The sequence below is a fragment of the Meles meles genome, chromosome 8, assembly GCF_922984935.1.
Source record: "Meles meles chromosome 8, mMelMel3.1 paternal haplotype, whole genome shotgun sequence".
Classification (NCBI taxonomy): Eukaryota; Metazoa; Chordata; class Mammalia; order Carnivora; family Mustelidae; genus Meles; species Meles meles.
The window spans coordinates 844,480-866,987 of NC_060073.1; the positions used below are offsets into that span (position 1 = coordinate 844,480).

At 64.9% G+C, this 22,508-nt stretch overlaps 1 protein-coding gene across 1 annotated transcript in view; it reads left to right on the forward strand.

Moving 5' to 3' along the window:
* The window catches only part of MUC5AC (mucin 5AC, oligomeric mucus/gel-forming), a 29,061-nt gene extending 15,160 nt beyond the window's left edge, over window positions 1–13,901 (forward strand). Inside the window, exons 32-53 of the mRNA XM_046014610.1 lie at window positions 893–2,872; window positions 3,005–5,038; window positions 5,579–5,721; window positions 5,797–6,276; window positions 6,573–6,781; window positions 7,165–7,339; window positions 7,670–7,920; window positions 8,003–8,186; window positions 8,622–8,829; window positions 9,120–9,298; window positions 9,689–9,776; window positions 9,882–9,985; window positions 10,176–10,207; window positions 10,586–10,757; window positions 11,031–11,132; window positions 11,344–11,381; window positions 11,867–11,989; window positions 12,078–12,176; window positions 12,522–12,641; window positions 12,857–12,920; window positions 13,034–13,148; window positions 13,500–13,901. Coding sequence (XP_045870566.1) covers window positions 893–2,872; window positions 3,005–5,038; window positions 5,579–5,721; window positions 5,797–6,276; window positions 6,573–6,781; window positions 7,165–7,339; window positions 7,670–7,920; window positions 8,003–8,186; window positions 8,622–8,829; window positions 9,120–9,298; window positions 9,689–9,776; window positions 9,882–9,985; window positions 10,176–10,207; window positions 10,586–10,757; window positions 11,031–11,132; window positions 11,344–11,381; window positions 11,867–11,989; window positions 12,078–12,176; window positions 12,522–12,641; window positions 12,857–12,920; window positions 13,034–13,148; window positions 13,500–13,782 — 7,183 coding nt within the window. The 3' untranslated portion in view covers window positions 13,783–13,901. The remainder of the gene's footprint in view (window positions 1–892; window positions 2,873–3,004; window positions 5,039–5,578; window positions 5,722–5,796; window positions 6,277–6,572; window positions 6,782–7,164; window positions 7,340–7,669; window positions 7,921–8,002; window positions 8,187–8,621; window positions 8,830–9,119; window positions 9,299–9,688; window positions 9,777–9,881; window positions 9,986–10,175; window positions 10,208–10,585; window positions 10,758–11,030; window positions 11,133–11,343; window positions 11,382–11,866; window positions 11,990–12,077; window positions 12,177–12,521; window positions 12,642–12,856; window positions 12,921–13,033; window positions 13,149–13,499) is intronic.
* The last annotated feature ends 8,607 nt before the right edge of the window (window positions 13,902–22,508 follow it).

Here is a 22,508-nt window from a genome sequence, read left to right on the forward strand (position 1 = left end):
CAACCTCTGTGCCAACAACCAGCTCAACCACGGTGCCAACAACCAGCCCAAGACCTGTGTCTGGAACGAGCTCAACCTCGGTGCCAACAACAAGCCCAACCTCGGTGCCAGGGACCAGCGCAACCTCTTTGCCAACAACCAGCCCAAGACCTGTGTCTGGAACCAGCTCAACCTCGGTGCCAACAACAAGCCCAACCTCGGTGCCAACAACAAGCCCAAACTCGGTGCCAAAAACCAGCTCAACCTCTGTGCCAACAACCAGCTCAACCGCTGTGCCAACAACCAGCCCAAGATATGTCCCTGAAACCAGCTCAACCTTGGTGCCAGCAACCAGCCCACCCTCGGTGCCAACAACAAGCTCAAACTCTGTGCCAACAGCCAGCCCAAGATTTGTGCCTGAAACCAGCTCAACCTCTGTGCCAACAACCAGCCCAAGATACGTGCCTGAAACCAGCTCAACCTCGGTGCCAACAACCAGCCCAACCTCAGTGCCAACAACCAGCTCAACCTCGGTGCCAACAACCAGCCCAAGACCTGTGTCTGGAACCAGCTCAACCTCGGTGCCAACAACAAGCCCAACCTCGGTGCCAACAACAAGCCCAACCTCGGTGCCAAAAACCAGCTCAACCTCTGTGCCAACAACCAGCTCAACCTCTGTGCCAACAACCAGCCCAAGATATGTCCCTGAAACCAGCTCAACCTTGGTGCCAGCAACCAGCCCACCCTCGGTGCCAACAACAAGCTCAAACTCTGTGCCAACAGCCAGCCCAAGATTTGTGCCTGAAACAAGCTCAACCTCGGTGCCAACAACCAGCCCAACCACTGTGTCACGGACCAGCCCAACCTCCGTGCCACCAAGCGGCACAACGTCGGCTCTTACGGCCAGCACCACCCCCGTCCTCACACCTGAAGCAACCCACTCCCCTCATGTGACTGTCACCTGCCAGCCACAGTGCACGTGGACCAAGTGGTTTGACGTGGACTTCCCGTCCCCGGGACCCCACGGAGGAGACGTGGAAAGCTTCAGCAACATCATGAGAAGGGGAGAGAAAATCTGCCGCCGGCCCGAATACATCTCGCGGCTGGAGTGCCGGGCCGAGAGCCACCCCGAGGTCAGCATCGAGAAGCTGGGCCAGGTGGTGCAGTGCGACCTCAGCAAGGGCCTGGTGTGCCGGAACCAGGACCAGGGCGGCAATGTCGGGATGTGCCTCAACTATGAGGTCCGGGTGTTGTGCTGTGAGCCCCCAGAGCACTGCTCGACGCACAAAACTGTCACAGTCCCTCACACCCCAAGTATGAGCACCACCAGCCTAACTGAGACCACCGTCCACCTGGAGACTTCCCACTCAACCATGGTGCGAACAACCAGCCCAGCCTCAGTACCAGAAACCAGCTCAATCTCGGTGCCAACAACAAGTCCAACCTCGGTGCCAACAACCAGCTCAACCTCTGTGCCAAAAACCAGCCCAAGATACGTGCCTGAAACCAGCTCAACCTCTGTGCCAACAACCAGCCCAAGACCTTTGTCTGAAACCAGCTCAACCTCGGTACCAACAACCAGCCCAACCTCGGTACCAACAACCAGCCCAACCTCAGTGCCAGAGACCAGCTCAACCTCTGTGCCAACAACCAGCTCAACCACAGTGCCAACAACCAGCCCAAGACCTGTGTCTGAAACCAGCTCAAACTTGGTGCCAACAACCAGCTCAACCTCTGTGCCAACAACCAGCTCAACCACGGTGCCGACAACCAGTCCAAGACCTGTGTCTGGAACCAGCTCAACCTCGGTGCCTACAACCAGCCCAACCTCGGTGCCAACAACCAGCCGAACATCAGTGCCAGAGACCAGCCCAAACTCCGTGCCACCAAGCGGCACAACGTCTGCTCCTACAGCCAGCACCACCCCTGTCCTCACACCTGAAGCAACTCACTCCCCTCATGTGACTGTCACCTGCCAGCCACAGTGCACGTGGACCAAGTGGTTTGACGTGGACTTCCCGTCCCCGGGACCCCACGGAGGAGACGTGGAAAGCTTCAGCAACATCATGAGAAGGGGAGAGAAAATCTGCCGCCAGCCCGAATACATCTCGTGGCTGGAGTGCCGGGCCGAGAGCCACCCCGAGGTCAGCATCGAGAAGCTGGGCCAGGTGGTGCAGTGCGACCTCAGCAAGGGCCTGGTGTGCCGGAACCGGGACCAGGGCGGCAATGTCGGGATGTGCCTCAACTATGAGGTCCGGGTGTTGTGCTGTGAGCCCCCAGAGCACTGCTCGACGCACAAAACTGTCACAGTCCCTCACACCCCAAGTATGAACCCCACCAGCCTAAGTGAGACCACTGTCCACCTGGAGACTTCCCACTCAACCACAGTGCGAACAACCAGCCCAGCCTCAGTACCAGAAACCAGCTCAATCTCGGTGCCAACAACAAGTCCAACCTCGGTGCCACCAACCAGCTCAACCTCTGTGCCAACAACCAGCCCAAGACCTGTGTCTGGAACGAGCTCAACCTTGGTGCAAACAACAAGCCCAACCTCGGTGCCAGAGACCAGCTCAACCTCTTTGCCAACAACCAGCCCAAGATATGTGCCTGAAACCAGCTCAACCTCGGTGCCAACAACCAGTCCAAACTCAGAGCCAGAGACCAGCTCAAACTCTGTGCCAACAACCAGCTCAACCACGGTGCCGACAACCAGCCCAAGACCTGTGTCTGGAACGAGCTCAACCTCAGTGCCAACAACCAGCCCAACCTCGGTGCCATCAACCAGCTCAACATCTGTGCCATCAACGAGCTCAACCACGGTGCCAACAAGCAGCCCAAGACCTGTGTCTGACACCAGCTCAACCTCTGTGCCAACAACCAGCCCAAGACCTGTGTCTGGAACCAGCTCAACCTCGGTGCCTACAACCAGCCCAACCTCGTTGCCAGCAACCAGCCCAACCTCTGTGCCAACAACCAGCTCAACCTCCGTGCCACCAAGCGGCACAACGTCTGCTCCTACGGCCAGCACCACCCCCGTCCTCACACCTGAAGCAACTCACTCCCCTCATGTGACTGTCACCTGCCAGCCACAGTGCACGTGGACCAAGTGGTTTGACGTGGACTTCCCGTCCCCGGGACCCCACGGAGGAGACGTGGAAAGCTTCAGCAACATCATGAGAAGGGGAGAGAAAATCTGCCGCCGGCCCGAATACATCTCGCGGCTGGAGTGCCGGGCCGAGAGCCACCCCGAGGTCAGCATCGAGAAGCTGGGCCAGGTGGTGCAGTGCGACCTCAGCAAGGGCCTGGTGTGCCGGAACCGGGACCAGGGTGGCAATGTCGGGATGTGCCTCAACTATGAGGTCCGGGTGTTGTGCTGTGAGCCCCCAGAGCACTGCTCGACGCACAAAACTGTCACAGTCCCTCACACCCCAAGTATGAGCCCCACCAGCCTAAGTGAGACTACCGTCCACCTGGAGACTTCCCACTCAACCACGGTGCGAACAACCAGCCCAGCCTCAGTACCAGAAACCAGTTCAACCTCAGTGCCAACAACAAGCCCAACCTCGGTGCCACCAACCAGCTCAACCTCTGTGCCAACAACCAGCCCAAGACCTGTGTCTGGAACGAGCTCAACCTTGGCACAAACATCAAGCCCAACCTCGGTGCCAGAGACCAGCTCAACCTCTTTGCCAACAACCAGCCCAAGATATGTGCCTGAAACCAGCTCAACCTCGGTGCCACCAACCAGATCAACCTCTGTGCCAACAACCAGCTCAACCTCGGTGCCAACAACAAGCCCAACCTCGGTGTCACCAACCAGCTCAACCTCTGTGCCAACAACCAGCCCAAGACCTTTGTCTAAAACCAGCTCAACCTCGGTGCCAACAACCAGCCCAACTTCAGTGCCAACAACCAGCCCAAGACCTGTGTCTGGAACGAGCTCAACCTTAGTGCCAGCAACAAGCCCAACCTCGGTGCCAGAGACCAGCTCAACCTCTGTGGCAACAACCAGCCCAAGATATGTGCCTGAAACCAGCTCAACCTCGGTGCCAACAACCAGCCCAACCTCAGTTCCAGAGACCAGCTCAACCTCTGTGAGAACAACAAGCTCAACCACGGTGCCAACAACCAGCCCAAGACCTGTGTCTGGAACCAGCTCAACCTCGGTGCCAACAACCAGCTCAACCACTGTGTCATGGACCAGCCCAACCTCCGTGCCACCAAGCGGCACAACGTCTGCTCCTATGGCCAGCACCACCCCCGTCCTCACACCTGAAGCAACTCACTCCCCTCATGTGACTGTCACCTGCCAGCCACAGTGCACATGGACCAAGTGGTTTGACGTGGACTTCCCGTCCCCGGGACCCCACGGAGGAGACGTGGAAAGCTTCAGCAACATCATGAGAAGGGGAGAGAAAATCTGCCGCCGGCCCGAATACATCTCGCGGCTGGAGTGCCGGGCCGAGAGCCACCCCGAGGTCAGCATCGAGAAGCTGGGCCAGGTGGTGCAGTGCGACCTCAGCAAGGGCCTGGTGTGCCGGAACCGGGACCAGGGTGGCAATGTCGGGATGTGCCTCAACTATGAGGTCCGGGTGTTGTGCTGTGAGCCCCCAGAGCACTGCTCGACGCACAAAACTGTCACAGTCCCTCACACCCCAAGTATGAGCACCACCAGCCTAACTGAGACCACCATCCACCTGGAGACTTCCCACTCAACCACGGTGCGAACAACCAGCCCAGCCTCAGTACCAGAAACCAGTTCAACCTCTGTGCCAACAACCAGCTCAACCACGGTACCAACAACCAGCCCAAGACCTTTGTCTGAAACCAGCTCAACCTCGGTGCCAACAACAAGCCCAACCTCGGTGCCACCAACCAGCTCAACCTCTGTGCCACCAACCAGCTCAACCACGGTGCCAACAACCAGCCCAAGACCTTTGTCTGGAACCAGCTCAACCTCGGTGCCAACAACAAGCCCAACCTCGGTGCCACCAACCAGCTCAACCTCTGTGCCAACAACCAGCTCAACCACGGTGCCAACAACCAGCCCAAGACCTTTGTCTGAAACCAGCTCAACCTCGGTGCCAACAACAAGCCCAAGATACGTGCCTGAAACCAGCTCAACCTCAGTGCCAACAACCAGCCCAACCTCAGTGCCAGAGACCAGCTCAACCTTTGTGCCAACAACCAGCTCAACCACGGTGCCAACAACCAGCCCAAGACCTGTGTCTGGAACGAGCTCAACCTTGGTGCCAACAACAAGCCCAACCTCAGTGCCACCAACCAGATCAACCTCTGTGCCAACAACCAGCTCAACCTCGGTGCCAACAACAAGTCCAACCTCGGTGCCACCAACCAGCTCAACCTCTGTGCCAACAACCAGCCCAAGACCTTTGTCTGAAACCAGCTCAACCTCGGTGCCAACAACCAGCCCAACTTCAGTGCCAACAACCAGCCCAAGACCTGTGTCTGGAACGAGCTCAACCTTAGTGCCAGCAACAAGCCCAACCTCGGTGCCAGAGACCAGCTCAACCTCTGTGGCAACAACCAGCCCAAGATATGTGCCTGAAACCAGCTCAACCTCGGTGCCAACAACCAGCCCAACCTCAGTTCCAGAGACCAGCTCAACCTCTGTGAGAACAACAAGCTCAACCACGGTGCCAACAACCAGCCCAAGACCTGTGTCTGGAACCAGCTCAACCTCGGTGCCAACAACCAGCTCAACCACTGTGTCATGGACCAGCCCAACCTCCATGCCACCAAGCGGCACAACGTCTGCTCCTATGGCCAGCACCACCCCCGTCCTCACACCTGAAGCAACTCACTCCCCTCATGTGACTGTCACCTGCCAGCCACAGTGCACGTGGACCAAGTGGTTTGACGTGGACTTCCCGTCCCCGGGACCCCACGGAGGAGACGTGGAAAGCTTCAGCAACATCATGAGAAGGGGAGAGAAAATCTGCCGCCGGCCCGAATACATCTCGCGGCTGGAGTGCCGGGCCGAGAGCCACCCCGAGGTCAGCATCGAGAAGCTGGGCCAGGTGGTGCAGTGCGACCTCAGCAAGGGCCTGGTGTGCCGGAACCGGGACCAGGGTGGCAATGTCGGGATGTGCCTCAACTATGAGGTCCGGGTGTTGTGCTGTGAGCCCCCAGAGCACTGTGGTCACACTTCGCTGATGCCGAGCTCAGTCCCTCCGGAGCCCACGTCCGTGGTGTCCAGTGTGCCATGGCCGAGCTCCACGCTTCCGGCCAGCACGACGTGCTTCTGCAGCGTGTCCGGCAAGCTGTATCCCGCAGGTATGTGACTCGTGCCTGTGGGTGGTGTCTGTGTTGCCTTGTCTGCTGCTGTCTGGGCTGTGAAGATGCCATGGTTATGGGAGAGGGGAGGGTCGCTTGTCACTGTGACTTGGCCACTGTCGTCTCTGGCTGCGATCTAGCCACCTTTGAGTATTTCTTCCATTTACTTCTGGATAGAAAGGCCTCGTACCTTGTCTGCCCCTGGAGTGAATGCCAAGCATGGAAGCGTGTCTCTGGGCTGTGGCTCTCCCCGCAGGACGGCTCCCCTCAGCCCTGCGTGACCCTTTCTCTCGCAGGATCCATCATTTACCAACAGACCGACCTTGCTGGCCACTGCTATTATGCCACGTGTAGTCTGGACTGCCATGTGGTCAGGCAGACAGAGCAGTCCTGTCCCAGCAGCGTGCCACCTCCTGCCCCGACCACCTCCCAGCCTGGTTCCTCCCCTTCGGCCCCTGTGCCCGTCACTACGCAGGGGTGCCCAAATGCGGTACCCCCAAGAATGGTAACTCCCCCGTCTGCCCTTCTCAGAGGCTGGTGCAGGGACCCCTGGCACCTTTCCAAATGGGCGTGGGTGGAAAGCTAGTTGCCGGTAAGCTGAAGCCGGCTGGCTGTTGGGAAGCAGCCAGTTGTGGTCCTGCAGGCTGCCCAAAGCGGGCGCTGCCCAGCGAGCTGAGTGTGAGCAAGCAGCCAGTGATGGGGGGCCCGGCCGGTGGCTCCGGATGGGGCTTGGCAGCGTGCGGTGGGATGCGGGTTGGGTCGAGCTCCATGGGGGGTGGGGCCCTGTGGGAGGCACAGGGGGCAGGGGTGGGGAGGGCGGGTCCCATCCTGACTTCCTGTGATTCCTGCTCCCCCTCCTCCGAGGCTGACACTGTCCTTCCTCCACAGAAAGGCGAGACCTGGCCCATGCCCAACTGCTCTCAGGCCACCTGTGAGGGCCACGGGGTCATCACCGTGCATCGGCGCCCCTGCCCACGGGCGCAGCCCCCGACCTGCGCCAACGGCTTCCCCCCCGTGCAGGTGGCGGACCAGGACGGCTGCTGCCCGCGCTACCAGTGCCAGTGTGAGCAGGGAGCCCGCCGGGCGGGGGGGTCGCCTTCGGAGTGGGGGCGGGATGGGCGGGGCTTCAGCGGTGGGGAGGGATGGGCGGGGCTTCGCGGAGTGGGTGGGGCGGACGTGGGTGAGACCCTAGGAAGGACTTCCTGACGGCGAGGCAGGGAACAGAAGGCCCCACCAGGGGCCTCCACCAGGGCACCGAGTGGAATCCTGCCTGAACCCCAGGGCCCCGTGGCCGTGTCAGGTGGGAGGAGGCCAAGGAGACCTGGTCCCGGTACTCGGGCTCATGGAGCCCCCAGCGGAGGGAGCCCCGCATAAGGCCGCTGTGCGCCCGCAGGTGTGTGCAGCGGCTGGGGCGACCCCCACTACATCACCTTCGACGGCACCTACTACACGTTCCTGGACAGCTGCACCTACGTGCTGGTGCAGCAGGTCGTGCCCGTGTACGGCCACTTCCGCGTGCTGGTCGACAACTACTTGTGCGGGGTGGAGAACGGGGTGTCCTGCCCGCAGTCCATCATCGTGGAGTACCGGGGGGACCGTGTCGTGCTGACCCGCAAGCCCGTCCTCGGGGTGATGACCAATGAGGTAGGGGACCCCGGGGCCGCGCCCTGCGGACCGGCCGGCCTGGGGACACGCCTCATTGTACCTCGTCCTCCACCCTGTCCAGATCATCTTCAATGACAGAGTGGTCAGGCCTGGCTTCCAGAAAGATGGCGTGAGCGTGTCCCAAATTGGCATCAAGATGTACGTGACCATCCCTGAACTTGGCGTCCAGGTCATGTTCTCCGGGCTCATCTTCTCGGTGGAAGTCCCTTTCAGCAAGTTTGCTAACAACACGGAGGGGCAGTGCGGTGAGTCCCGACCCCACTGGGCTCCGCGTGCGGCTGAGGGTGTCCGTGTGAGACGGGGTCGCACTGGGGGACACCCCTGGGGACCGCACACTCTCGGCCGGGATGGAGGCTGCCTGAGTGGCCCCGAGCCTGCAGCCATGTTTGCCTTCCAGCTGCACTGAGAGCGCACGGTCCACACGGTCCACACGGTCCACACGGTCCACACGGCAGAGGCGCCCAGCCACACACCTGGGGCTCACACCCGTCCACCCTGCGGGGGAACTGTCTGGCTTCTTGGGGGGAAGAGCGAAGCACTGAGGGTCCGGTCCCACCGCCACCCCACCGAGTGCTGTCCTGAGCATCAGGGCCCCACTCCCAGTTCAGTGACCACAGAGCTCACGGGTGGGCTGCGCTCAGCTGTCCCCTGATGACCCGACGCCCGTCCCCACAACCTAGGCACCTGCACCAATGACAAGAAGGATGAGTGTCGCCTGCCGGGGGGGGCAGTGGCGGCCTCCTGCTCTGATATGTCTGGCCACTGGAAGGTGAAGACACCGCACCAGCCGTCATGCCCCGGGCCCTCCCCGACGCCCACGACAGCCAGGCCTGCGCCCTCCCCCACCCCGTGCTCCTCGTCGTCAATCTGCCAGCTGATTCTGAGCAAGTGAGTTTTGGGGAGGGCCTGGGGAGGGTAGCCCCCCAGCCTCCCCCTCGGGGTGGGCAGGAAGCGTGGGCCTGTGGCGGCTCCCGCGGGAGCAGGGGGTGGGACCAGGAGGGAGGCGGAGAGCCACGGCTCACTGCTGGGACCCCGGGTGCCGGCGTGGCTGAGTGGGTCGTCTCCTTCTGGCTGGCTGTGGGTCTGGGCCCACGTGCTGGGGCGGGCAGTCCTGCTCGGGGCACGCAGGCCGTGGGCAGAGCCCAAGATGCCCCCCAACGCTGCGCCGCTGGTTGTAGGGTCTTCGAGCCGTGCCACGCGGTGATCCCCCCGCTGACGTTCTACCAAGGCTGCGTCTTCGACCACTGCCACGTGACCACCTCCGACGTGGTGTGCTCTGGCCTGGAGCTGTACGCATCCCTCTGTGCCTCCCGCGGCGTGTGCATCGACTGGAGAAGCCACACCAACCACACGTGCCGTGAGTGCCTACCTGGTCCCGGCGAGTGAGCGGCAGCAGCCGGCCTGCGGCCGGGGCACAGACACGCCAGGCGGGCCACCGGCTGCAGGGCTTCCTGGGGGGGAGGGAGGGGAGGGCAGGGGAGAGGCGGGGGAGGGAAGCGGAGGGGTGGATTGGCCGCAGGGCCCTGTGGGCTCAGCTCCAGGAGAGAAGGGAGGAGCACCCCGACTGGGTGCCTGGGGCCGGAGTGCGGGGCAGGGCGTGTGGCCCAGGGGCCAGCTTCCGGGCTGCAGAGCCCCCAGCCCGTGTGAGGCCCTCAGCAGGTGCCTGGGGATCAGGCCAGAGCAGGGCCTGGGAGTTCGCTCTGAGCAGGTGTCCTTGGCCTCAACTGTGGCCTCTTCCCACACACAGCGTTCGCCTGCCCTGCCGACAAGGTGTACCAGCCGTGTGGCCCGTCCAAGCTCTCCTACTGCTACGGGAGGGACAACGCCAGCCTCATGTACGCACCAGTCTCTCCCTGCTGGACCTACCCCGGGGCCCCCAGGCTGGCCTTCTCCTAGCCTGGAGGGCACAGGACAGGCCAGCCCTTCTGCTGTCCCCACAGGGCCCTACAGGCCGCCGGCCCCATCACGGAAGGCTGCTTCTGTCCAGAGGGCTTGATGCTCTTCAGCACGAGCGCCGAAGTCTGCGTGCCCACAGATTGCCGCAGTACGTTGCCGCGGGTGGGGCTGGGGGCCGGCGGGTGCTCCAGCTGCGGCTGCCCCTCGGATCTGGGCCTCCCGGCCAGACGCTGGGCTTTCTGCCGTGGCCTGGGACCGCCTGGACCCCCGCTATGAGTCCAGTCCCTGACAGGCTGGGGCTGCCGTGGCCTACCTGGGACCTCTCTCTTTCCCTCCAGGGTGCCTGGGGCCCCACGGGGAGCCTGTGGAGGTGAGTGTGGCCAGCTGGCGTGGGGGCAGGGCATCGTCTTCGGGCCAGAGCCGCGGGGGAGGAGCACGGGGGGCCCTGGCTGGACGTGGGGGTGTCGGTACGGGGGGTGCCCGCCCCGGGGTGGTCCTGCTCCGACCTCCACTGGGGGCCCTTCCTGCTCTTCTCAGACACAGGGAGATGGAGGTGGTCACCCACTGGCACCCGCCCCCCCCATCTCCCGCCCCTGAAGCCACTTCCCCCGGTTTCCCCGGTTCCCCCAGGGTCCCCCTCTGGCCCTCCGCGGTGGGCTCCCGCACGCCTGTGTTCCGGCTGCTGTTGTGCCGGACAGGCCAGGCGCCAGCCCCACCGCCCTGGGCTCACGCGTGCCTTGCCCTGCAGCCCGGCCGCACCGTCGACGTGGGATGCCGGCGGTGCACCTGCGAGAACGGCACACAGACCCTGAGCTGCCGGCCGCAGCCCTGCCCCCTGCCCCCAGCCTGCCCCGCGCCCGGCTTGGTACCGGTGCCCGCGGCCCCCCAGGCCGACCAGTGCTGTCCCCAGTACAACTGCGGTGAGCGAGGGCTGAGTGCCCGGGGGCACGGGGTGGGGGGGCACGACCGAGGGGGACCACACCCTTCCGCCCCCCACCAAGGGGGCGCCCACAGACGTGCTCCGGGGAGGGCGGTTATGCGGGGAGGACGGGGGCTCCCCTGGCCGGGCTGGCCTGGCACAGCCTGTGCCCCTTGGAGAGCCCACCCGCCGGCTGGTGGCCCGCCCTGGGCTGGGGTGGGTGCGTGCAGAGCGGGAGGCGGGCCCCTGAGTGCCGCCGTCCCGTCCGCCGCAGCCTGTGACACCAGCTACTGCCCCAAGCCCGTGGCCTGTCCCGAGGGCTCGCGCCCCGTCCTGACCTACGAGGAGGGAGCCTGCTGCCCCCAGCAGAACTGCAGTGAGCGTCCGCGACCTCCTGGCGGCCCGCGGTGGGGGGCGGGGGCGGGGCAGCCTCTCTGGGGCTTCTCTGTGGCTGGGGGGGGGGCGTCACCGCCTGGGGCCCCGGGGCCAGTCCGCCCTGGTGACGCACGCGGCCAGAACTGGGGGGCGGCAGGCGGGGCGGCAGGGGCGAGGGCGCGTCTGTGAGCCTGTGCGTTCCCCCGGCACAGGCTGGACGGTCTGCAGTGTCAACGGCACCTTGTACCAGGTGAGGGGCGTGGAGGTCAGGACCCCTGTGGCATTCGGGAAGCGGAGCCCTCCCTGGCCCCGGCCCTGCCAGCTTCTCCCCGAGGTGGGGCCTGCAGGCCGTGCCCGGTCCCCTGCCCACCCGGGGACACCTCCGGCACCGTGAGCCCTCCAGGGACCACGGCCCACAGCCCAGCGTAGCTGAGGCCCCGGGTCGGCCGCCGGCTTGGGCGCTCCTCTGCATCGGCAGGGTGGACAGGGCCGGCATCCCTCCCGGCTCTCCCGACGTGACGAGGGCCCCCAACGTCAGTGCCCCGGCTGGGCCCTCCCAAGCCTGTGACTTGCTGGGCACCCTGGTCTCAGAGGTGCGGGCTCCGGGGGTCCCCGCCCCCCCGCCAGGAGGCAGCACTTAGGGGCACCTGAAGGGTCGGGGCTGCCTAGCGGGGGCCAGGCCCAGAGGCGTACGTTCCAGAAGCTTACCGGCCCCGGCCGCCCGACTCTCCCCAGCCTGGCTCCGTGGTCTCCTCCAGCCTGTGTGAGACGTGCCGGTGCGAGGCGCCCAGCAGCCCGCATTCGGACACGGCGGTGATCAGCTGTGAGACTCAGATTTGCAACACCCGCTGTCCCGAGGTGAGTGGCTGCGGTGGCTGCCCCGCGTTGCCGCCCGGACCGCTGGGGGTTGGGGGGGCTCAGGCCGCACACCCGCCTGTCCCCGCAGGGCTTCGAGTACCGGGAGCAGAGCGGACGGTGCTGTGGCGGGTGCGTGCGGCAAGCCTGCGTCCTCAACGCCACTGACGGCTCCCCCCACCTCTTCTACGTGAGTGGCAGCTGCTGGGCCTGGCTGGGGGCCCGGCGGGGTTCCAGGGCCACGGAGTGAGTCCTGTGGGGGGGTGGAGCCACCCTGCCGTGCCCAGGAGCTCTGGGGAAGCCGGGGTGGGGCCAGGTCCCGCCCGTGCCTGGACGGAGGAGCTGGGAGGTACACAGTGGCCGCTGGGTGGGAGAGCAGAACCAGCCGCCCCTGGCACACGGGGGCCCCTGGGGCGCCATCATCGCAAGGCAGGTGCGCGGCAGAGACCGGGAGGACCCTGGAGGCCCACGGGCTGAGAGGCCAACACACAGGGCTCCCTGCCCTCTCACTTTGCCGGCCGGCTCCTCCTTGCAGCCGGGCCAGTCCTGGCCAGACCCCAGGAACCCCTGCGTAACCCACGAGTGTGAGAAGCACCAGGATGGGCTTGTGGTGGTGACCAGGAAGAAGGCGTGTCCCCCACTCAGCTGTCCTGCGGTGAGCTCCGGGAGCCCATGGCCCCGCCTGGCCCACCGTGTGTCACGGGAGGCCACGGCCAGGTTCCCCCGGGGGTGGGGGTGGGGAGCCACGGTTGGCCCGGTGCCGCGGCCGCAGGGGTACCACTCATCTCTGTGGGGCACCGTCCCCTCCGGTCCATGCCCCCAGTCCTGGGCCGGCGGCTGGCCTTCAAGGACGTCCTTTTGTCGGCACAGGACCAGGCCAGGCTGAGCGAGGACGGCTGCTGTCTGTCCTGTCCTCCACCCCAGACCCAGAACAGTGAGTGGGCGCGTCCACGGGGGGTGGCCCATCCCGCCTGCCTGGGGGGCCCGGGGGGCCCAGGGGTCGCGGCCAGGCCTGAGCCCCTGCCCGGCCTTTGGTGTCGCCTGCAGGGTCGGCCTGCGGCCTGTTCCACGAGCGCCTGGTCCTGCACCAGTGGGGCTGTTGGTCTCCCCGGCCCGTGCGCCTCGCCTTCTGCCGCGGCAGCTGCGGGGACAGTGTCTCTGTGTACGTGAGCCCCTCCCCGGCCCGCAGGGGTCACGGAGCCGTCGGGGGCACAGGGGATGGTGACGAAGGGGTGGGGGGAGGGAGAGCTGGGAGCAGCGATGGGCTCCGGGGCGGGCTGAGCGGCTGGTCCCGGTGGCTCGGAGGCCGCGGCCTGCGCCCTGGCGGGAAGCAGGCTGTTCCGAGACCACGGACGTGAGGGCCCCAGCGTGGCAGGGTCCGCCGTGGCGCGCGGGCGGTCTGTTAGCTGCGGGGCATTCCCGCCCGGCCACGCTGTCACATGCGGGCCAGAGCGCCTCGAGGGCGGGTGGCGACGAGGGGGCGCTTGGGGTCTGACGCGGCCGCTGCCCACAGCTACGCCCCCGAGGCCAACGCGCTGCGGCGCAGCTGCCGGTGCTGCCAGGAGCTGCGCGTCGCTCTGAGGAACGTGACCCTGCGCTGCGCCGACGGCTCCCACCGGGCCCTCAGCGTCCCCCAGGTGGAGGAGTGTGGCTGCGTGCAGCAGCGCTGCGGCTCCCACGGCCTGGGCCACGGGGCGGGCGCGGGGCCTGTGCAGAGCGACGAGGAGCAGAGCCAGGAGATGGGGGCACGGGCTGGAGGAGGAGCTCCAGGGCCACGGGCCCCCCCAGTGGACTGACCAGCGCCTGTCCTCGGGGCTCCCGGCCACCAGCCTCCGGGATACACCGATAAGGGCGTCCTGTCCCCTACGGCCTCGGCTCCGGGGACCCGAGCCCTGGCCCAGGGGACCCGAGGCCACGATGCCCTGCCCGCCCACCTTGTCCCTCTCTGGGGTCCAGCTGGCCCTCGGGTGTGCGGTGGCCCCGAACAGCCCTCAGGCCACTCTGGCCATGGGTCCCGCCTGCGTTCCCAGGACTTGTGCATCGCGTAGGGGTCTTATCAGGGACGGTCACTTGGACGTGTTGGGCCGGGCCGTCCACCGGGAGGCGCAGCCTTGCCCCTTCCTTGGCCCTGGGCCTCAGGAAATGACCGTCTGGGTTCGTAAATACACTTGGAGCATTTTGCAACTTGTGGACTCCGTGTGGTTTTTAAGCTTATCTGTAAAACCCAGGAATGGGGCGGGGAGAGGCTGGGTGCCAGGGGCTTGCGCCACACCCTCGGCCCGCCCCAGACTGGGCACACTGGGGAGGTCCACCCAGGGGCGCCTGCTGCCGCCAGCTGCTGGGGGACGACACCCATCCACTCACGGAACAGAGGGAGGGAGGACGTGCTGTGTGGCCCTGCCTATCCCCCAGCCGGCCACACTGGACACCAGTAGGCTTTGCATGGCGAAGGAGCCTTCTAGATGAGGGCTCCGTCTTTTCCCCACAAAGCGTCAGACCCTCATCACACGGATGCTGGGTTTGGTGTGTGCATGCGGGTGCGTGTGCGTGCGTGCACAGAGGCCACCGGCAGCCCAGTCCCTGCCTCTCCCACATCCTTCCTGTGACCCCAGCTCTGCCCTGAGAACCTCCAGGCTCCCCAACCCCTTCCTTGGCGGCCCCAGGATGGCTTCCAGACCACGCCCCTGGCAACATGCAGACCAAAGGCCTGACCCGGCCCCGCAGATGCCCCGGGAGTGTGGACAGGGCTCACCTTGGTCCAAAGACCTGGTCAGAGCAGCCCCGGGGGGGTTTGGGGACCACCCTTTACAGTTTCCAAGGGGACCCACCTGGACAGTGCCACTCTTGCCCCTCGTCCAGGCACATGGCAAGGGGGACCGACCTTGGAGCTTGACCCCTCCTGTCAGTGACCAGCTGAGGGCGGAGGGTTTCCCTCGGCCAGGACCCCGTGACCCCTCGGGCTCAGGAGACCACTCGAGTGTGAGGTGGATGGCCACGGCTCCACAGGGACAGGGAGCAGGCTGTTGACCCCCCGGATGCCTTCCTTGGGCACAGCACGTTCCCAGGCCTCTGGCTTGGGGATCCGCCGTTGCACGGAGCAGCTGGCCCCACGTCAGCGCCGCCGACCCCCCGAGCGGCTCGGGTGTCAGAGGGAACTGCCTCTTCCTCGGGGCGCGGGGACTAATCCCCCGCTCCCCGGGAGAGCACCGCCCCTGCCTGGATCTGGGGCCGGTGGCAGGAGGTAACCGGATAGCAGTCCCTGCCCGCCAGTCCAGCCACGGCAGCCCCTGGCCAGGTTATGCAAGCTCTTTCTGGAAAGAGCTACAAGCCAGGTGTGGCCCCAAGGCCACCAGGAGGGTCTTCCCACAGGCGAGGCTCCCCAGGCCACAGCCCACGGCTACCACCCCTCTCGGACCCCAGGCGGGTGTGGGGGATGAACTGTCCTTTCTGGGGTGGGGCTGAGTGACCAGCTGAGGTCCCTGTGGGCCTGGGCTGTCCCTGCAGCTGGAGACCCCACCTCCCGCGGCCTCGGTGGAGTCCGGCCCCGAGAGCCTCCGAGGCCGCGTGAGATGTCGTGGCTCTGCCTGGGACAGGGCGGGGGGTTCCCTACCCTCGTGCACGGGGGTCCAGATGGGGTGGGCAGCTTCTGCCCAGAGCGAGGGAGGCTGGCGGCTCCCAGAGAAGGACCCAGGATGCTGGGGAGCCTGTGACCACTTGTGCCCCCAAAGCCAGCACCCCAAGGCCCTGAGGCTGGCCTGGTCCAGGGTGCATGGGGGCCGCCGCTCCGTCTGCTGCGGCCACAGACCCGGGCCTGGTGCTGAATTGGCTTCGCAGAGAGCCTGGGGGGCCCAGGTTGGGCACACAGGGGCCTCTGGGTGGCCACTGAAGCTTTGGGAACAGAGACCAAAGAAGGATGATTCTGGGGACAGAATCTGGGCTCGGGGTGAGGCAGGAGGGCGGCGGGCGGGCGCAGCTCCTGCTGGACGTTGGACACATGGGTACTGCCCTGGTCCAGACCTGGGCCCCCATCAGCCCAGTGACACGCTCTGTGGGCAGGAAGGGGCAGACGAGCGTCCACCTGCAGGAGAAGCCCCAGCAAACGCAGCGCAAGCCCTAGCAGCAACGAAAGCCTGGCTTGGTGGCTGGACCCAGGCCCCTCGGCCCCTCTGGGAACATTCGCAGTGTCGGAGCCGCGCCGGGAACGACCGTCCCGGGGACGGGGGATGGCCGTGCCTTGCACAGGGCACGCGTGGGCAAGACCAGAAGAAGGAGGGGAAGGGAGTGTGCCTGAGGCAGCCGCCCCAGGAGCCCCGGCAGAGCCGCCCCGTGAGGTCTGGGGAGGAAGCTGGCAAGCGCATTGTGTCAGAGGCCTTCAAACGTCCGGCGCCGTGACAAAGCACAGGGAGTTCACAGCCGCGGGTGCCGCCCGCTGCCGGGGGGCGGGGGCGAGGGAGATCCTCCTGCTCCCGGGCCTGGCCGGGCTGGGCAGCGGCGGGCAGAGCACGCGGATTGTTTGGGAGAAGGTCACAGGGGAACAAGGCAGGAAAGGGCAGGAGGTTGAGGCTGGGGCGATGCTGGGGCCTGCGGGCAGGGGGCGGGTCCCTGCCTGGGCAGGGGCCAGTTGTGTCCGAGTGGGCCAGGAGAAAGGCGGCCAGCTGGCCGAGTGGGGTGCGAGGGTCAGGGAGGACCCGGCTGTAGTCCTGGGGGGCTTGAGTGAGGGAGCCCTGGGGGTCTGGGCAGAGCCGGCCCAGCCCTGCCTTGTCCTTCAGCCCCCACCGCTGGCGGAGGATGGGCAGAGGGGGTGACGCAAGGAGCGGGAGACCAGCCGGGAGGCTCAGGGCACGGGTCGCGGTACAGGTGACAGGCCAGCCCATGGACAGCGGGAAGGAGGTGCTGGGAGGCAGGAGCGCCACTGGCCGTGCCGCCGGGTCCACGCTGGAGGGGATGGCGGGGAGGGGAGGGTAGGAGAGGGCGGCCCTTCCGACTGTACTTCCGGACTCAGGACCCTGGAGGGGAAGGCGTGGACGTGGGGAGAGTCCCCTGCACGAGAGTGTACACACCAGATGTGCCCGGCAGCTCGGGAAAACACATCGATGACTTGGGGTTCCCAAGAGCCCTGTTTTGGGCCCAGGACTCCGGCCTGCCCAGTGCCTGCCCCAGGTCTCAGGGGCGGAGCAGGGGCTGCTGGAAGGGTTTCCAGGACAGGCTGGAGCCGATGCAGCCGAAGACCCACCCCTCCTGCAAGGCGAGCGGCTTGGGCGGCCCCCGGGGGCTCGGGGACACACGCCCCACGTCCACGCCATGGGTGCCCCCGCCAAGCTCACGGCCACTTGGTCCTCCTGTGAGCACCGCCGCCCATCCCCCGTGCAATGGCAGAACTGATCGGGTGCCCTCGGCGGGGGGGAGGGGCCCAGCCTGTGGGCACATGCAGCCCACTTGGCTCCGTCTGAGCAGGGGGACGCAGAAGCTCCCTGCCCGCCTTGGTCCCAGCCCTTCCTGCTCCCAGGAGAAGCAGTCCCAGGAGCACCCTAGCTGAGCACAGAGCCAGGAGCCCTAGGGCAGCCTGTCCCCAGGGGAGGGGTCCTTCTGGCGCTCCACCCCCACAGCCATTGCCCCAGGCCCAGGAGGCTGCCTAACCTGTTCTGTGCAAGAAGCCGGGGCCTGGGGCTCCTCGGTGGGGGGCTTGGGGAGGCGCCTCCCGAAATAGCCCCGGACAGTGTCCTGCTGTCCCATGCGGCCTTGCTCTGTCCTCAGCCGATGGCTCCTAAGTTTCCACGGGCCGGCAAGAGGGCCAGTCGGCGCTTTGTGGAAGCCAACAAGAAGCTGAGGCCTGTGGAGAGCAGCCCCGGGGTGGGGGGGGTGGCGCACCCCCGGTGGTTCCGGACCTGCCCCGGAGCCCGGTCGGATGCCCTGGACCTCATCCATCGTAGGGGGAGCTTGCCTGGCTCACGAAGCCGACTGAGCTCCCACTGGGACTCTGTCTCCCCGCCCATGGTCCCCACACACAGCTGTCCCCGGGCAGAGTCCATACCTCTAGCTCTGGGCATCGGGGACGCCGAGCCGCTCATCTGTGGGCATGTGGGTGTGGGCGTCACTGTCCGGCCGGATATGGGCACCGGTGAGGGCACCAGAGCCCCTCCTGCAGAGACGCCGTTGCCGGGCACAGGGGCCTGGCTCTGACCCTCACCGCCCCCATACACACGAGTCCGGCTCACCCTGTGGGCCTCCAGGGGCCCTTCCTGACCTCCCAGACCATGCTGGGCGCTACCCACCAGCCCCTGAGCGGGGTTAGCAGTTCTGAGTTAAGGTCACCGACCGCTGACCTGGGGCAGCTCCAGCTCCAGCCTGTGGCCTCATGACCCAAGTCCGGGATGTAATCTCGTGTCCCCCTGGCATCCCCCCAGGGGCACCGTGGACACTCCCACTCCCGGCGTGTCAGCTGCACGCACACCACACCTACTTACCGAGCGCATGGGCCACATCCCTGCCTTGGGACGTGGCAGGGCCCTGACAAGTGAGGAGATATCCAGGCACGGGGGTTCCCCTGACAGCCTCCCCAAGAAAACGCAAGAGGGCAAAGCCGGGGCAGCCGGAGAGCATGGCAGGCCCTGCGTCCACCGAGAGGAACGGGCCCCATGGAGGGACGGTGCTGTGCTGCGTGGCCTCCCCAGCTGTGGGGCCTGAGCCAGGACAAGGCGTGTCCCTCAGTCCCTTCTCCAGCTCACTGGTCACTACTGGGGCCCTGGGGCTGGCGGGGTGGGCCAGAGGGGGCCGTCGGCAGGCGGGCCTGGGTGTGGATGTCCCGGTGCCCCAGCCACCGGGACTGACGTCTCTCTCCGCACGTAGCGCGGGAAGTGGGCCCCTCGGCCAATCTTGTGGGCACTGAGTCAACACTGGGGTTCCTGGAGGGAAGGGAGGGTCTGTTTGCCGACTGACACTTGGTAATCTCTGCCTTCCACCAGGACGCTGCTGCCCTCCTGCTGTTTGCTCTCCCTCCGCCGTGGTAATCCTCAGCAAACCAGGCTCAGTGGTTTGCCTCTGAACTTCTCCTCTGTCACACTGGCCCTGCCCAAGCTGGGCCATGCCTGCCCCCCCCCGACCGGGCTCCGAGACTTCCCAAGACGAGACCCTGCGTGTGGGTGCTGCTTCTCCAGGCTTCACCAGGGCTGGGGGGAGGAGGGGGAGGCAGGGAGGAGGTGGCCCTGGTGCACTTGCTGTAGGACCTGCCGCAGGGCGGGGCCCCGAGACCCCGAGGACCCCCCAGGGTGCCCACCTGCTGCCTCCGTGGCTGGCTCTGTCCCCGAGGTGGACCGGCTCCCCTCCCCACTTCCGCCTCACTCCAGGGCTTGTCTTCTCCCCGCTGCTGCTCGATGTGGCCGGCCTCCCTCAAGTCCGTTCCCCAGATGGCAGCCAGAACGGAGCGTTCCAGAGAACCTTTTATTATGATGTACTTCAAGTTTATGGGTAAATCGCAGAGATGGCATGAAGAGCTCCTGTCTGCCCTTTATCCCGACACACGGGTGTCGGCTGCTCGCTGCCTTGGCTTCACGTGTGTGGGTGCACCTGCTCGCCTCCGTACCCACGTGGGTTTAAGAGGCCCCGCACCCCAGCGTAGGTGGGTGTGTGTCCCCTAGAAACGGGGCAGGGGTCACCCTCGGCGGAGTTGGCCGCGACACACAGCACCCGTAAACCATGGTCCTCGGTCGTCCTGACCGATCGTGACGGCCAGAGCTGCACATTCCCCAGCCCAGGTTCCAGGACCCCAGGACCTGCCATCCCTTTTCCCCTTTAGTCTGGGACCTGTCCTCAGCCTTTCGCTGTGTCCCTTGACCTTTCCAAGGGGTGCAGGCTGGTCAGGTGGTGCAGCACCCGAGTCCGGGTCTGTGTGCAGCTCCTCGGCTTAGCCTGGAGAGGTGCCACAGGGCACGCGTGTGTCTCTGTGCACTGCACCTGGAGCTGACGTCGACTGGACCCACTGCTGGGACCGCTGCCTGCCCGCGTCACTCTGGGTGTGTCGGCCAGATCTCCCCACCGGGAACCCACCGTCTCTGCTCGGAGCCAGGCAGGGGCTGTGGGAACCATCTGGGGGCCCCGCAGGGCCTCGCCCTCAGGCTGTCGCCGTGCCCCGTGCCCTGCGAGCCCCTTCCACTCTGCCGGTCGGCGGTCTCCTGCGGGAGGAGCTCATGCTTCTTTCCCATTTATTTATTTTTCACTTATTCATTGATAGCAGAACAGGCCCACGGACTTCTATTTTCAGTACAAATCTTCTTAAAAATATAAACCAATCAGGAAATTAGTGGCGTGGGAAGCTCCGAGTGCTTGCTCCCCACAGAAACTGAAAAAACAAGGACAAGTGGTCTGAGCCAACTTGCGGTCAGAGGTTTACAGAAACCAAGCTAGTGTCCACACGAGGAAAGGCCGTCTTCAGAATGGTCGGGAATTCCGCAGTAATCTGCTCTCGTCCTTGCTCCCACCTCCAAGCCCAGGGCAGTGGTGGCCGTGTCCTTGGATTGGCAGCCCAGTTCCCCTTCCTACCCCCAAACCAGAAGGAGCAGAGATGGTCAGGTCTGCAGACCGCTGTGCTCGTCTGCTCTAAGCTGCCTGGTGGGTCCCCAGAGGCTGACACAAGGAGCTCCCCAGGGTTCGGCTCACCTTGGCACTTGGGTGGCGGAAGAAGCAGGCTCTGCTCACGCAAGCTACTGGGGGACTTCAGAACCACAGACTCCTGGGGCAAGCGGTCACAGGTGGGGACACGCAATCATCCCGCTATGGCCTACACGGGTTGAGGTAGGGCCGTCGGGAGGAATTATGACATCTGAAAGCAGGTACGTGCACTCGGGGATTTGGAAAGCCAGGACCAAGCTCAGGCAGGACCCCAGGCTCAGAGCAAGCCTACCCGAGTGCTGAAGGACCATCCCAGAGGTCTCCTCCTGGCCACGCTGCAAGACTGGGGAGCTCCTGAGAGTCGAGGACACTCTGCTCAGCATTAGCAGGACATGAGCTAAAGGAACAGAGACGTCAGTGATCTCACCAGGCAAGGGAGAGTCGTAGTCAACATCATCTGGGAAAGTTTCAAAACAAAGGGGGCACTTCAGTCTTTGACAACAATGAAAGGAAGGAGGAAAAGAAAAGAAAGAAACAGGCAACACCAGAGAAGGGGGGAATCTAACGTCCAGAGCTACCGTTTATGACAGCCAAACCCCGTTTTCAACAGAAACCACAAGGCTCACAAAGAAACAAGAAACACGCGTATTAAAAGGAACAAAATAAGCTGACAGACGTCACCCCCGAGGAGGTCGAGGTGTCAGAGTTGGTCGACGAGGACGTTGCAGCCCCTGGGTTGGGAGCGTGCTGAGGGCCAGAGCAAAGCCCGGACGGCACCGAAGACAATGAGGACACTGACGCATGCACAGGACGGGAATGTCAGCAAACAGATGGAAACGAGCACGAGGAAAACCGGACGGGAATTCTAAGGCTGGAACGTGCCACAGCCGAAGTGGGGACTTTGCTCGAAGAAAGGAATGAGGTAGGGAGCAGGGGGGACGCCCCTGAGGGGCCGACACACGCATGACGCGGCCCCAGAAGAGACGAGAAAGGGGCGGAGGCGTTTGAAGGAATCGGAGCAGAAACTCCAAGAAGCCCAGGAAACTCCCAGGACAGTAAACGCAGAGATATCGACACCAACACGTCGTAGTCAGGCCGCGGCAGGCGCCCCGGGACCCGGGTCCTGAAGGCGCCTCAAGATGGGCGTCTGGTCACCTGCGAGTTCTCCCCAGTGACCCCGTCCGCTGACTTTGGGGCAGAGGTCTGCGAAGACAGATGGCCGTGGACGATGGAGTTCAACGTCCTGCAAGAAGCCACGTCAGTCGCGGATTGGCCACAAATGAGGGGGTGGTTAAGCGATTTCCTGATAAACGGAAGCGGGGGAGTGATTTATGACAAGCTGTCCTCTACGAGGGACTGAGAGGAGCCCCTCGGGCTGAAAGGAAGGACACCAGACTGCCAGCCAACGCCGCGCGCACAAGGGAAGGTCTCGGCAAAGCTGAGCATGTGGGCAGATGCAGAGGTCAGTATTACCGTGACCTCGGTTTGTCCTCCGCTCGCAGCTTCGCCCAGGACTTAAAACACAGACGCCCCCAAACAAGCACGCGTCTGTGCTGCTGGGCACTCCCCCCCGCAGCAGGTGCGATGTGTCACAACACAAGGAGGGCAGGGCTGCCCGGGGGCGTGGACAGCGGGAGTCAGCCGGCCCGGTTCGGAGCAGACCGTGGAAGTCTGGGGTGCTCGGTGACCCCGCGGCCAGCCCACGGAGAGGGCTGCACAACAGACACAAACGGGAATGAGAAGGGAGTAAAAATTCGTCACTACAGAAACGAACAAGCATGAAGGACGGCAGTGACGGAGGGAATGGAGAACACGAGCCAGAGGACGCGCAGGAGACAGACAGTCACTGGCAGGGCCAGTCCGTCCTTATCAGTCAGAGATGGTCAGGACTGATTCAAGAAACACCCTCGGAGTCTAC